Here is a 16,421-nt window from a genome sequence, read left to right on the forward strand (position 1 = left end):
TCAGAACAATTTTGTTTCTTTTTAGATTCCATATGTATGTGTTAGCATATGGTATTTGTTTTTCTCTTTCTGACTTACTTCACTCTGTATGACAGACTCTAGGTCCATCCACCTCACTACAAATAGCTCAATTTCTCTTTATGGCTGAGTAATATTCCACTGTATATATGTGCCGCATCTTTATCCATTCATCTGTCGATGGACACTTAGGTTGCTTCCATGTCCTGGCTATTGTAAATAGTGCTGCAATGAACATTGTAACCACCTTTTTCTGTTGGAGCCACTTGAGGGCAGCATCACACCACAACTAATGTTCTTTATAACTATCAAAGGTTTTACCAGGGATGTTACTTCCTTATATTCTAAGAAATCCAGCATACCCTGGATTTCTTACCTTATTACCACTAGTACATGTACCAACACAGATATGAGGAGACTGTTTTCCTCTATTGTAGAGGAGTGTTAAATTGTCATGAGGAAACAAAATTTTGGCTAGTTAACTATGAAAAAAAGCAGAAAGAAAGAGGTCTACTGATAGGAAGGAAGATAGGGTTATTCTTTGCAGAAGATACTTTTGTCTACTTAGAAAACCCAAGATAACGAAATGAAAACAACTGAGTTCACTAAAGTGTCTGATAAAAAATTATAAAATCAATGGTTTTCAAATATATATATATATATATATAAACCTAGTCAAAAATTAATGGAAAAACTCGTTCATGATGGCCACAGATATGCAAATATTGAGGAATAAACATAACAAAAATGTGCAGAAAGTATATGGAGGAAACCATAAAATGTTACTGAGGAGCATTATCAATCAATCAACCAAAAAATAAACTTGAAGAAAAGGCAAGATAAACCATTTTCCTGGCTAAAAAGACTAACTATGGTAAAAATTCTAAAAGGTACCAATAACATTTCAATATCTCAAGTGGTCTGTCTTGGAACTTGGAAAACTGATTATAAAGTAAGTCTGGAAGAATATAGACGTGAGAGTAGGAAAAAAATCAGGAGACTATTAATACATGTTACACTAGTGTATTAAATAGTTAAAACTGTATGATACTGACACAGTAATAGGTAAATCAATAGAACATAATAGAAAATCCAGAAACAAACAGTAATGTGGATGAGGATTTGGCATATGATGTAAGTGGCATTTCTAATCAGTGGGGAAAGGAAAGAGTATTCCATAAACAATATTGGGACAACTGCCAAAACATTTAGGAAAAAATTTTTTTATTTTTACTTTTAAACATATGCTAAAATCTTGAAGAAAACCTCAAACAAAATATGAATAAATATTTATTTAATCCAAGGAAGAATTTTCTCAGTATTAAAAACAATGAAAGAAATCACAAAGGAAACATTGACAGGACTGGTTAGGTTCAAATTAAATATATTTGGGGTTATTGATATCTTTGATACATAAAGATAAAATATAAGAATAGAAAAAGAGACAAAGGAGAATCATCTCACAACATAAAAATATGCAAATGAACATTAAACACCAGTAATTTAAAAAATGCAAGCAAAAATATAATTTTTTGCCCATCACATTGGATAAATGTATTACAACATCAAGAGTAATGATGATAAGGCTGGCATGAATAGGGTATTCTCATACCATGCTAGTGGACATATAGCCAAAAAATGCTTACATCAATAATTTCATTTCCAGAAATTCACTCTAAGGAAATAATTGGAAATGGAAACATAATGCAAAAAATTAAGAAACAGAAGCCTCATTAAATAGAGTTGGGAGATGATCAGGGGAAGATCTCATGCTCTGCTATGATAGCAGAGCCCAACAGAAGAAGGAAGACGCCTCTTCTTTCCTGGCAAGGACTCAGCCAATGAAAAGCCATAGACTCTTTGTTTACTATAGCCCTCCCAACTTCCTTTTCCCCTCTATAAAAGAGTTCCCCCGTTGCTGGGCAAGGACTTACATGTGGCTCACCATGGTTGCAGACCTGGAATTGCAAGTCTCTGCTGATCCCAAATAAACCCATCTTTGCAGGAGAAATATCTGGCAATCTATTTATTTCAGGTCCACAATACATTTAGGAACGTACTTTAAATTAAAAACAACATTAATTGGGAAATCTATAACACATGAATAAGATTAAAAGCTGCAGTCATTAAAAGCCATGATTTGGAAGAAAACTTAAATATATGGTGAAATGTTCCCAAAATACTGTTAACATTTAAAAATACTATAAGGCATATACAATATGATCACAATAGTAAAACAATTTTGTTTAGATTATAGGATTATAAGTTTTTAGTAAAGGGACATTCTATATACTTAAGATGTAGGAAAACATAAAATTCATTAATAAAATTTTAAATGAATGAGGACTGATAAAATTCAGTCCTCATTCATGATCAAAAACTCTTAGCAAACTCAGAATAGAAGAAGCTTCCTCAACCCTATAAAGTATGTAAGTTTTTCTAACGTTTCGCCGTTGAAAATGATGTAAACATTGAAATAATGTTTACATCATTTTTAATGGTGAAACAAAGTATTTCCTTTACTATCAAAACAAGACAAGGATGGCAACTATTACTGCTTCTATTGAACAATGTACTATAGATCCTAGCCAGCACAGTAAGACCAAAAAAGATATAAATGTTGTAAAGGGAGAAACAGATGCCTAATGAAATCACTATCTCGAAGACAGTCTTCCCACGTTCACTGCAGCATTATTCATAATAGCCAACAACCTAAGTGTCTGTTGAGAGATAAATGGGTAAAGAAAATGTGATACACACACACACACACAGGGAATATTGTTCAGCCTTGAAAAAGGAAATCCTTCCATTTGCAACATGAATGAAACTGGAGGGCATTATGCTAAGTGAAATAAGTCAGAGAACAACCAAAACTACCACATGGTATCACTTATATACAGAATCTAAAAATTTTTTTTAATTAAAAAATAAAAAGCCAAACTCATGGAAACAGAGGGTAGAATGGTGGTTGCCAGGGGCTGGAACTGGGGTGTGGGGGAAATAGAGAGAGGTTGGTAAAGGGTACAAACTTGCAATTATAAGTAAATAAGGTCTGAGGATCTAATGTATAACATGGTGATTATAGGTGATAATACTGTAGCGTTTAAATTTGCTAAGAGAGTAGAACTTAAGTGTTCCCACCAAAAAAAAAAAAGAAAGAAGAAAAAATAAGGTAAATATGTGAGGTGATGGATGTGTTAACTAACTTGATGGTGGGAATCCTCTCATAATGTATACATATATCAAATCATTACATTGTACACTTTAAATACATTACAATTTTATTTGTCAGTTATACCTCTATAAAGCTAAAATACATGTGGGTGGTTGATGAAGCTAGGGGGCTGCTGCTTTTTACTATAAACATTGAATAACTATGTGACTCTCTAAACTATGTACATGTACAATTTTTAAAAATTAAAAATTTGTATTTGTTTATATATTCCTGGGATGTCTAAAAGGATATTCATAAAAATGGTTACATTTATTGACAAATAATATGTGAATATTATAGAAAAATTAGTACATATCAACAAACCAACAAACAATAAAAAAAAATACCCACTGTTTTTATGTCTTAAAGAAATATATGTTTGGAATTAACTTATAATTTAGTAATAACTATATTTCTTATAAGACAGAGCAAATTTACAGTATCAATTGAATCTCAAAGTATAATACATTCTTTTCCATTTAGACAGTGAGACCAAAGTATCTATAAATCTGGTAGCAATCAATATAACTGCAAGGAAAATAAATGGAATTGCAAATTTAAATTTATAAAGTGACATCAAATGACACAGGACCCTTAAGGAGATATAGGATATGGACAATTCATATGTATTTGGGAAACTCAAGCATATTTTCATTCGGTGTATAATAGTTAAAGAAGCTTCTGGTTCTAGCTGATGACAGATATTATGAAATTTGCCAATAGATGCTTCTAGCTTGCCCCATTAATATAATAACAGTTGTGGTTGGGTAGCCTGTTATTTTTTATATATCATATCTTTACATGTACATATATATAATTTGATCCCCACAAAATTGTTTATAAGAAATTAAAAGAATGAATTAAAAGAAAGAAATTATAGAAGAAAATTGAAAACCATAAACTTTTTAATAACTGTCAAAATTGTGCCACTTTTTAAGAGTAGATTTAGACTATGATCAAATCTTCTGACTCCAAATTCAGGCTCTTCCTATTATAGCATGCTCTCAAGTTTAGTCTTTAATGCAATCTCTATCTTCTCAAACTATAAGAGGGATTTAACTCTCTCTATATCACACACATATTTACCAACACTAAAAATTTTATACACCATTTATATATATACATAAAAACAGCACTAAAAGAACCAAATTATTTTTCATGTTCAAGCTAAATCATATCTTAAATGATAGTAGCAATTATATAATGGAGACATAAGTTTTTCAATATAAAAATGGGATAGGTTGTTATACATACAAGAAAGGTAGTTATCAGCAAGTTTTTACACAGTTGGAAAAATTTATCACCCTCTAGTAAGATGAGAGATTTGGAATATAGTTTGGATAAAATGTATCTTTAATTATTACTTACTGTAAATTTGTAAAAACGGAGTGAATTTCTTGACCTAATACTGCAACTCTTCTATCTCCACTTTGAATTATGGTTTCATATAAATTAGATAAGATTGAAAATCTTTAGCATATTTGGGAAAATAAGATATAACTATCACTTAATAATCTACTAATTTAATGTTACACCAGACTGCTGTGTCATCAGATCTGTACATAGATGCTAATATCATTATAACAATATGTTGTGAGCAACCTATGATCAAACCTCTGAGGCTATTCTGAAGCTCAGCACACTTAAACTCCAAAAACAACTACATTTACAAAAAGGGGATTAATATGAAAGAAAATATTTCACTAATGTAAAACTTAGAATTACAATTTTGTGGGTGAATATCCTTAGCAAAATAAAAAATTTAAAAATCCAATAAAAGAAAAAAAAGTCACCGAAATGAACATTTGTATATTAGTAAGAAATGTTTTATAACAATGGAAATAACAAATGTTTTACCTTGCTTCTGTGCTTGAAGTAATGGACATTTTTCTAAGCCGTTGACAGGTGTAAAGACTTCATTGTAGTCCTTATGGGTATATAAGCTGGCTTCTTCTACTTCAGTTTGGGAGTCTGGATTTGGACTTGGAACAATTTCCTCAAATTCACAGCTAAGCTTAGCCACCATTCCTGTAACTGTTTTCCTGTGACTTTAGAAAATTACTGATTTTGTGTATGTCCTATTTTAAAACATCTTTATTAACAAATAGTATATGTTCACTCTAGAAAATTTCCAAATTCCAACAGATCCAGAGAAAAATTACCCATAGCTCCACCATTCAAGAGATGAATTTTAAAATTTTGTATTTTCTCAATTATTTTGGAATATTTTAAAATAAAAGTGGATTCAAGTACATAGTATTCTGTAACCTGTTCTTCTTCTGCTAAACAATGAAGCATGAGCACATTTATATGTCAATCAATGTACAATTCACTCCGTTTTTGAGTGGATGAACAAGAACCCATTGTATTGGTAAATAATAATTTATTCAACCAGTTCCCTAGTATTGGAAATTTAAACTTGTAATTGTTTGCTATTATGAGCAACAATGCAAGGAATATCTTTGTGCACTTGTCTAATCGTTTTCTCAAAACGCAGTTCCTAAAAATGGAAATGATGAGGTTAAAGATACATAGATTTTTAGACTTTGCCATGCATTGCCAAAATGCCCTTGTGCTGGATATTGAATGTCTGTTTTTCCATGTCATTATCCAACTTTTGCATTCTGTTCTACAACCTAGGAGACTGATCTCTGTGAACCAACTAGGCTCCCTTGCTCTGTCTTCTGGTTGCGTTCAAACAGTGGAAGCATTGGCAGGAGATCAGAGGTGGGAAAACAAACAGGTTGAAATATTATTCTTTCCAAATCTTTCCCTCCTGGGCCACAGTTTGGAGAAGTGGCTGCATTCTTCTACCAACAGTTACATCTTTTATCAGACAGCCTCTCTCCCATAGCTGCAGTTCTTACTGTTTTGGTTACTGCTCCTTCAAGCTTAGGGTGGTAACAACTTCCAGCTGTTGTTAGTCCTGGGAACTTTTTTTTTGGCTCCCTTGACCCTGCCTGTACCTTGCCTGTTTCCTGATTGATCCAGGTATATCTGCCATTGTCCATATCATTGGGGTATTTGGACTTACAAGAGATCTTTCCACTGATTTTTGCAACAGATAAATATATTATTGGCAATTTAGCTACACATTCTGATATACATTTTTTATGATATCCTAAAATATTTTAGCCTTAATAATTCTCTGTACAGACTGAAAGAACCAAAATCAATATAATTCCCCAATGTAATTAGAGAAAAATAATGAACATGTCATACCCAAATCATATATAGAAAAATCTCTAAAGTTTCTGCTTTACTCTTTAAGAAAATGCAAGGTACAAGAAAAAATATTTCAACTCACCCAGGTCCATATTACTCAAAAGAACACTGATTCCTATGTGGATCTTTATAGACTTCTAAATTTAGTGCTTAGATAACTGCTTTTTAAAAAAATAAATATTACTGACAGAGTCACTACTTTATAAAAATCCTTGGTACTATAGTTTTGAGAAAACCGCATCAATTCTCTTTCCCTAGATATAAGTGAACTGTAAAGACCAGTATTTCCTGGATCTCCTCCTTGTCCAATATTATCTATTCCTTGTTCATTGGTGCCACTCCCTCTGCCTAACTTGTAGTGCTGATGTTTCCCAGGCTTCCAGTCTATATTGTCTTTGCTTTCTTTCCATATCATTCTTTTTGAGTAAATTAATCCACTGCAGTTCACTAATTCCTTAACTTAAATGAAATATTTATTGAGTGTCTACAATGTGCTAACACCTCTTTAGGCACTGGGAGTGGAATGGTGAACAAAACAAAGTTCTTGCCCTCATGAAGTTTACCTGCTAATGGGACAACAGACAAATATATAAATAAGTAAATAACATAATGCCAGGTGGTGAAAAACTGTTATGAGTGAAATAAAAAGAGGTATTAGAACATCAAGTAACAGCCAGAGGGTTGACAAAAGGTATATTTTAGAGAGTGTAGTTAGTAAATGGCCTTCTGAGGAGCTACAGCTACCTGAATAATGGTAGGGAGTAAGCCATACAGAGGCTTAAAATAGGGGAGCAAGGTTGGCATAGTCTAAGAAAAGCAGAAAGGTCAGGGTGACTGGAACTGAGTAAGATTAGATAGGTGGGCAAGGATCAGATCATGTTGGATCTTACAGGACTTGGTAAGAACTTTGGATTTTATTCTATGTGAAATGGGATACCATTGATGAAATGGATAAACCACCAATAACTGAGACATTTCACGATCTGATTTACGGCTTTAAAAAAAAAATCACAGGCAAACTCTTAGAAGAAAATATAGGAGTAAATCCTTGTGATTTTGGTTGAGGTAAAGCCTTCTTAGATATGACACCAAAAGCACAAATAACAAAAGAAAGAGTAGATAAATCAAACTGCATCAAAATCTAAAAATTTTGTGCTTCAAAGGATACCACCAAGGAAGTGAAAAGACAATCCACAGGAGAAAATATTTGCAAATCACATATCTAATAAGGGACTTGTATCTAGAATACATGAAGAACTCTTAAAAGTCAATAATAAAAAGGCACATGACACAATTTAAAAATGGCAAAGGACTTGAATAGACATTTCTGCAAGGAAGATATACTAAAAGCCAATAATTACATGAAAAGATGCTCAACATCATTAGTCATCAGGGAAATGCAAATCAAAACTACAATGACATGCAATGAGCCACCCACCAGGATGTCTATAATCAAAAAGACAGATGATAACAAGTGTTGACAAGATGTAAATAAATTTTAACTTCATATACTGCTGGTGGGAATGTACAATGATACAGCTGCTTGGAAAACAGTCTGGCAATTCCTCAAACAGTTAAACACAAAGTTACCATATGATCCAGCAATTCCACCATTAGAGAAATAAAATCATATGTCTGCACAAAAACTTGTCCACAAATGTTTATAGCAGCATTACTCATAATAGCCAGAAAGGGGGAAAAAATATCCATCAACTGATGAATGGATAAATAAAATGTGGTATATCCACAAAATGGAATATTATTTGGTTATAAAAAATGAAGTGCTGGGAATTCCCTGGCAGTCCAGTAGTTAGGACTCCATGCTTCCACTGCAGGGGGCAAGGGTTTGATCCCTGGTCAGGGAACTAAGATCCCTCATGCCACATGGCCAAAAAAAAAATAGTGTTAATACATACTACCAAATAGATGAAACTTAAAAACATTATGCTAAGTGAAAGAAGCCAGTCACAAAAGATCACATACTGTATGTGTGATACTGTGATTTATAACATGAGATATATATTTGGTCTTCATATCCGTTTCTAGCACAGATCTCCTAAAGCCATTGGAATTTCCTAAGTGATGAGAGCGATAAAGTTATCTCTGGTTATGTGAATAAGGTGACTTTTGGAAAGCACCTAAGGATGGGGACTGGTTGCCATGAGAAACAATCATGTGAGTAGAAGATTGTAACTTTCAGTTCCACCCTTCCGACCTCCAGGGAGGGGAGAGGGGCTGGAGGTTGAATCAACTGCCAATGACCAACGATGTAATCAATCATGCCTATGTAATGAAGCCTTCCTAAAGACCCAAAAGGACAGGGTTAAGAGAGCTTCCAGGTTGGTGAACACATGGAGGTGCTGGGAAAGTGGGGTGACGGGAGAGAGTATGGAAGCTCCATGCCCTTTCCCCATGCCTTGCCCTATGTATCTCTTCTATCTGACTGTTCCCTTTTGTAGTAAACTGGTAATCCAGTAAGTAAAATGTTTCTGTAATTCTGTGAGTCTATCTAGCAAGTTGATTGAACCCAAAGAGGGGGTTGTTGGAACCTCCAATCTATAGATGGTCAGTCAGAAGCACAGGTGATAACCTTGCAAACGGCATCTAAAGTGTGGGGTGCGGGGGCAGTCTTGTAGAACTAAACCCTTAACCTGTGGGATCTGATGCTATCTCCAGGTTGATAGTGTCAGAATTGAGTTGAATCGTAAGACACCCAGCTGGTGTTAGAGCATTGCTTCATGGTGTGGGGAAATCACCACCAGCGCCCCCCCTGCTGGGATTGGTGTATGATTTTAGTTAGATTCCATTTAAAAGAAATGTACAGAATAGGCAAATCTGGAGAGGCAGAAAGAAGACTAGTGGTTGTCCGTCCAGGGTAAGGGGGAAAGAATAGGGAGTGATTGCTAATAGGTACAGAATTTCTTTTGTGTTGATGAAAATGCTCTAAAGTTGATTGTAGTGATGGTTGTACAACCCTGTGACTATACTAAAAACTGTTGAGCTGGACACTTTATTTTTTAAATTTTTAAAAAAAATTTAAAAGATTTTTTTGATGTGGACCATTTTTAAAGTCTTTATTGAATTTGTTACAATATTGCTTCTCTTTTATGTTTTGTTTTTTTGGCTGCAAGGCATGTGGGATCTTAGCTGCCCGACCAGGGATCGAACCTGCACCTCCTGCATTGGAGGGCAAAGTCTTAACCATTGGACCAGTAGGGAAGTCCCAGAGTTGGACATTTTAAATGGGAGTTATATGGATATGAATTTTATCTCAATAAAGATGTTATATAAACCAAACCAGAGTATAGGGTGTGAAGTCATACAGACTACGGTTTGAGGGTTTGAATCCTCACTCCAACTATTGACTAGCTACATGTCTGTGGGCAATTGACTTAATCTGAGTCTTAGTTTCTTACATGTAATGTTGGGATTGTAATACCCATCTCACATAGTTATTATGAGGTGTACATGAACTAAATATATGTGCAATGTCCTGTATTCAACTGCATTTATCTGAATGCAGCAAGCCACAGAGGAATAGAGAATGTTGTTATATGTTCTTCCTCTTGCTCTACTTGGCCATGAGCTCTGTCCTGGAAGCTAGGAAGCTTACTGCATGGTTATCCATGATCTTTTTGCATTTTGCCCTTGTCTCCATAATTCAGTAGCCTCAACTCCTCCTTTAGCCTGTCCATTAAGATAGCTTCATTTTTTCAAATTTCTATATTTACCCTAATATGTATTTATTTGTTAGGAATTTAACATGTCTTTTCAAGTATGCTGGTGGTCTTTTTTAAAATAAATTAGAATAGTTATTATTTTTATTAGTGCTCTGTTGCAAGTTGCATAGCTTTGACTACAGAAGCTAATTTTCCTGTATGCCCTGTTATTTTTACTGTGCAGTTTTGAAGAACATAAGGTTTTTCAGGACACATGGCAGAAAATGCCTATATATGTTAAAACAGTATACTAATAAATTAATAAAAGTAAAAAAACTGAGGTCTTAGAATCAATATTAAGAAGTAACAAAACAGGAAGAAGAAACAGAGGTGAGAAAGAGAGGACAAGCAAGGTTTAGGAAATCTAGGTAGTGCTAATGATCAGAATGTTTACTCTTAATTTCCATTAGGTAATAAAACTCCCAAATTTAAAATTAAATTTTGATATGGGAAATCTCTAAACCTTCTGCTCAATTTTGCTGTGAACCAAAAACTGATCTAAAGAGTAAAGTCTATTAAAAATTAAATTTCACTTCATGAGACAAACTTGAAATTAATGATGGCTAAAACACACACAAAAAGTCTCAAGGCTAGAAGGTCATGGCTAGTGAGACAGTTTCACAATTCATCAGGGACTGAGGCTTCTTTTGTTCCACTCTGCCATTCCTAGATTTAGTTCTTATCCTGTATACTCCAAGGTGGTTGCTGGAACCAATTGTTACATCTGTATTCTATCAATAACATCAGGAAGGAGAAAAGTGAGGAGCAAGACACACCACTTCCTTTTAAGGACATCCCTCAGAAATTGCATAAGCCTCTTTTGCTTATATGCTTTGGGAAGAGCTCAGTCACGTGGCTACAGGGAGGCAGAGAAATATAAATTTTATTCTAGGTGGTGCCACAGATTCCACCTTCTTTGCCATGGACATGATCTTGGTACTGCAAAATGGAGGGTCAGATATGACGGGGTGCCCATTCCTTCAGGGCCTCGCATTTCTCTCATACAGGAATCTTTTGTTTGAGCCTCATCATTGCCTTCGTTGAGTAATTATTGCACATTTTTGCCTCTATTCAGACGGGCTGTTTCCTTTGCCTGAAATGCGTTCTCTCAAGTTAGTTTCTCCTTCTTTGTCCCGCTCAAGCTCAGTTCCTACTTCTTTATGAAGCTGATCTCTCCTGCTTATAAAGGCACAGCCCTACCAATCTAACTCTTAGGGTGAAAAGAAATTCTAGAGAGCATCGTGTATCTTGTAACTCAAAGTAGGCTCCTGGACCAGCAGCATCAGCACACTTAAGAGCATATTAGAAGTGCAGAATCTCAGGTCCCGACACAGACTGACTGAATCAGAATCTCCATTTTTAATAAGATCCTCAGTGATTCATATGTACATTAAAGTTTGAGAAACACTGACTGATCATCATTATACTGAAACAGAAAGTGAAGATCAGAGAGAGAAAATGACTTGTTGAGGAGTCAGTACTTGACTTTTCAAATCAAGTCTACATCTTTTATTTCATAGTGCAGAGCTCTTTTCACTACAGCTTTCTGCTTCCTCCCTGCTCTACAGTTTAGTCATGTGATAGATACTTTGCATTGACCTTATACCTTGTGAAAGACCTTTTGATGGTCATTTTATATTATCATTTAATTCTTAACATTGTTAATTTTTTCTGCTCATATATTATCTTCCTAACCTGATTTTTAAATTCCTAGATGACAGAAATAGTATATTGGGCTTCTCTGTAACTAAGGAAAACTTAAATTACTAAAACTGGAAATCTGAACAATAACTAAATCCTTCCTGGGTCTGATCAGCACTCTTTGCATGAAGTGAAGCAGCAGAGTAAATTATTTATATTTGCACTAAAATCTCTACTTTATGTCTACCTGAACATCATAGAATGGGTTAGATGTTCTTCCTCATATTATGCTCTGTGTTCCTATCTCTGGCATTGTACTTCCCACATTCTATTGTAATTATTTATTTATAAATCTCTATTCCCTATTTTCTTGTGTTCTTTGAGAGCAGAGACTGTATCTTATTCATTTTTTATCCTGTATGCAGCATACAGAATGGTATCCAATAAATATCTGATGAATGACTGAACTAATAATAAATAACGTTTTGACAAAGTATGTTAGAAAACAACCTTAATCTGTATTTCTACTACAGGGATAAAAAGACTGATTTTAATAGAAAGGATTTTTTATAGACTCTTTCCACCAAAAGTTTACTTACTGTTAAAAGCATAATAGCGTCTTGGATTTATTTCTGTCTTTTGCAATACAAATGCATAGAAAAGTGTTAATATGTGATAAATGAGGGAAAGATAAAAAAGAGGCTGTAAATCATTTTGATTAACCCCTCCTTTGTGGTTCAGACTAGGGCTTGTTTTTTGGATAAAAGAAGAAAACCTGTGAGGATATAAAGGAAAGGATCTTCTCTCTTAGGTGTCTGGAGAATTTACTATTCATCTTCTAGATGTAAAGGGGAAATTTGGGATTAAGGACACATACTTCTCAAGGAGCTCCTCCACAAAGAGATTTGCTTTCTGTTGATCCAAGGCTGAGATTTCTGTCATTCCCGTAACTGAAACAGCTGAAACTTGAAAGGAGAATGGTAAACGTTAGCTTCTGGAATTTTCTTTTAAACTTAATACAAGGAAGCCAAACATTCACCTTTTACATTATGGTGTTATCTTTATTTGTTCACAAATGTAATTTTTTCAACGTTATACCAGATTCCAAATACTTAAATAATCATTCTCATTATTACAACCCCCACTAAAAAAAAAAAAAAAAACAAAAAAAAACCCTCTCTACCACAGTCAGAACAATATCACCTGAACAGAGCATCCTCATTTTTACAGCCTCTCTTTTGCTTATACAGCACTACCATCCTAGATAATCCTGTTCAACAGCTCATGTAACTTCTCATAAAGCCTTTATTTACCATTCCAGCTCACTCTGATACATTCCCCTTGAAGGGCCATAATATTGTCAGTGGCACTCACTTCAGTACTTAATCATATACAGTCATAGTTTAAAATTTTATGTGTATCTATAGCTTGTCTCCCAAATTAGACCCTTGGTTCCTTAAGTAGCGGGACCACGTCATATGCTAGTGTCAGAAGCAGCAACTGAGTGAAGAGGCAAAGGACCTGTATTCTACCTAAGCGTTAGCTCTTACTATTCTTGTTACCTTGAACAAACAACTGAACATCTGAGTCTGTGCCTCACTGAAAAATATAGAAGTTTAGTGGTTAAGAATACAGGTTCTGGAATCACCCTGCCTAGATACTTATACTGCTACTTATTAACTGTATGATCTTGGGTAAATCTCTTAACCTCTTTCTATCTCAGTTTCCTTATCTACAAATTAGGAACAATAATGGCCTTTTCAAAGTGTTGTTGTAAAGATTAAATGTGATAAGACATGTAAATTGCTTAGAATGGTGCCTGACATGGTGTAAATGCCTAATAAATTTTGGTGTTATTGTTATTATTATTTTTAAAAAGAAGAAAAGGAAAAGAAATAGGAAAAATAATTAACTTATTTTTTTCCTTCTATAGTTTTACAGAAGCATTTGATGAAAGCTACTCTCTACCTTATTTCCAACCTGACTGAGACCTTCAATCCACTGACCCTTCCATTTTTACAATATATTCATCCTCCCTCATGTCCTCACTTCCTTTCTCATACAGCTTAGGTTCCACAGCCAGTCTCATAATCACTCCCTTACAAAGACTTAATTCCCTTGCCTCTCTTTCCCTTATACCAACTTAGGAAACCCCCTACTCTTCACTTTGTATATGTACACTAGAACAGTTGAAAATTATTTGGAAAAAAAAAAAGCCATTCTGAATAAGCTCACTTGAGATTTTGACCATAACTTCTAAATGGGCATCCAACATTGACAGATGATAATGGTAATTCATCTTAATATCCTTCTTAATGAAACTGACTTTCTCATTCTTCAGGACAACTATGTGGCACTCCCCCCCCCTCAAATTTTTGATACTCATCCCCCTACCCACTCTCTATGTCCTTGCCTCCACACAAAAACTTAGTACAAATAGAAAAGAACGACCTCATCTTCTATCACCAATTCTAACATCTCACTAGCATAAGTACCTACAAACCCTGCCTTCCTATCCTATCATAGTGGAAGAACCATCCTGGCTTCTAATACCAACTCCTCCCATTGTGCTCTTGATACTATCCTCTTTTACTAAGTTATCCTTTTTACTTCCTGCATCATCATTTTCTTTCTTTTTTACCAAGATTATTTCCATTGGTAGACAAACATTTTATAGTCTCTTTCCTTATCACACATATATTTTTTTAATTTGCACATCTAAAAAAATAAACTCTTTACCCTATTTCTCCCTTCAGCTAATGCACCTCTATTTTTCTATTTACCGTCATAGCAAAATTCTTCAAAAGAGTTGTTTATAACTACCATCTCACATCCCACTTCGCATTCTCTTCTCAACATACTCTGATCAGGCTTTCCTACACAATATTCCAGTGGCACCGCTCTTACCAAGGTCATCAATGATCTACATTTAGTTCAGCTAATGGTCAACACACTATTCTCATCTCACTTGACACTTTAACAGGGATCAATGCTTTTGACCACTTCTTCCTTCTTGAAACACTTTCTTCTTTAGACTTCTACAACACCACACTCTTCTGGTTTTTCTACCTCACTTGTCTTCTTAGCTGGGTTCACCTTCTATATCAGCCTTTGAATGGTTGGAGTGTTCTACTGCTTTGTCCTAGGTTCTCTGCTCTATCTATACTCATGCTCTCAGTGACTTCATACAATTCTACAAATGAATGTGCAGTCTACATATCAATGACCCCAATTTGAAACTCCAGCTGTGCTCAATATTAATATAACCAATTGCCTCTTGATGTCTCCACTTAGATGCCTAATAGGCATTTTAACCTGGCCAAAGCAGAGCTATTGACTCCAGCCACGAATTGGCTTCCCCACAAGCCTTTCCCCATCTTAGGAAATAGCACTGCCATCCACCCAGTTGCTCGGGTCAAAAACCTAGAAGAAACTCTTTATTCTTCTATTTTTTTTTTAACCCTCTCACTGTTGGCTGGACCTCTAAAATAATCCCAATCTCAACCACTTCTCACATCTTTATTACTATAAGCCTAGTCTAAGGTACCATCTTTTATGTAGAGTATAGATTCACCTAGTAGTCTAGATTCTGAACCATACCAGTAGCTTCCTGATTGATTTTCTCGCCTCTACCCTTGCCTCCCAATCCCTACCCCTTCCAACCTCCAAACAACCAGAATGGTTTTTCTAATACAAAAATCAGGTTATGCCACTTTTTCTTAAAACTGTCCAATGACTTACCATATCAGCCATAATATAAATAAACAAACAAACTCCATCTTATGGCCTTCAAAGCCTCATATCTTTCAGAACTTGCCTACTTGTCAGATGTCCCCTTTTTTCATTAAGTAGTCATGATGGCCTAATTTTCTGGTCCTTACACACATCAAGTTTATTCCTGAGTCAGGAATTTTGCATTTGCTTGAAAGTCTTCTCCCCTATATCTTTTTATGGCTGCTGTTGTCTTATTACTCAGATCTCAACTCAAATGTCCACCTCTTCATTGTAGTCCTACCCTAACCATCTTAGGAAATAGCATTCCCTACTCCTGAAATTTCATATAACATTACATTATGTGTCTTCTCTATACATTTATCAATACCAAATATTAGTTTACATATTTAATGGTTTTATTGTTACATCCTCCTTACCTGTCTGAAAACCCACTGAAGGCAGGGACTATTTCTATGTCTTATTAGTAACTGTGTTCTTAGCACCTGTAATGGTGCCTATACAGAATACAGGGTAAATAAATGTTGTTAACTGACTTGTATCCTCCAGGGAGGCTAGTCTTTCTTAAGTCTATGACATGATAAAAGCAAAAGATGGTATTTTGTATATATACATTTAAAAAGTTTTATATTCAGTGTATTATTACAACTTAAAGTAGCCTTCCTACAGTTGAACAAGATCCTATTATAGTACAACAAATGTTACAATGTTAGAATATTTTAAGACTTCATCACCTACATATCTTTTATTTGTTCTAGTCATATCTAGTATAAGCTTTCCAGTTCCTTACTTTGTCACCTAAATTCTGTCATAAAAATATTAATTTGTAAACTTCTTGGAATTCTGATATGAATACAATTTTATATAATGAG

General features: G+C 34.6%; 1 protein-coding gene across 2 annotated transcripts in view; it reads right to left on the reverse strand.

Moving 5' to 3' along the window:
- Positions 1-12,782, reverse strand: part of SHOC1 (shortage in chiasmata 1) — an 87,189-nt gene extending 74,407 nt beyond the window's left edge. For both annotated transcript variants that reach the window (XM_082404263.1, XM_082404262.1), the window contains exons 1-2: positions 12,695-12,782; positions 5,090-5,274 (exon numbers count right to left, since the gene is read on the reverse strand). In XM_082404263.1, coding sequence (XP_082260389.1) covers positions 5,090-5,274; positions 12,695-12,759 — 250 coding nt within the window. In that variant the 5' untranslated portion in view covers positions 12,760-12,782. The remainder of the gene's footprint in view (positions 1-5,089; positions 5,275-12,694) is intronic.
- Positions 12,783-16,421: the final 3,639 nt, after the last annotated feature.

The sequence above is a fragment of the Balaenoptera borealis genome (assembly GCF_965194805.1).
Source record: "Balaenoptera borealis genome assembly, chromosome: 8".
NCBI classification, from domain to species: Eukaryota; Metazoa; Chordata; class Mammalia; order Artiodactyla; family Balaenopteridae; genus Balaenoptera; species Balaenoptera borealis.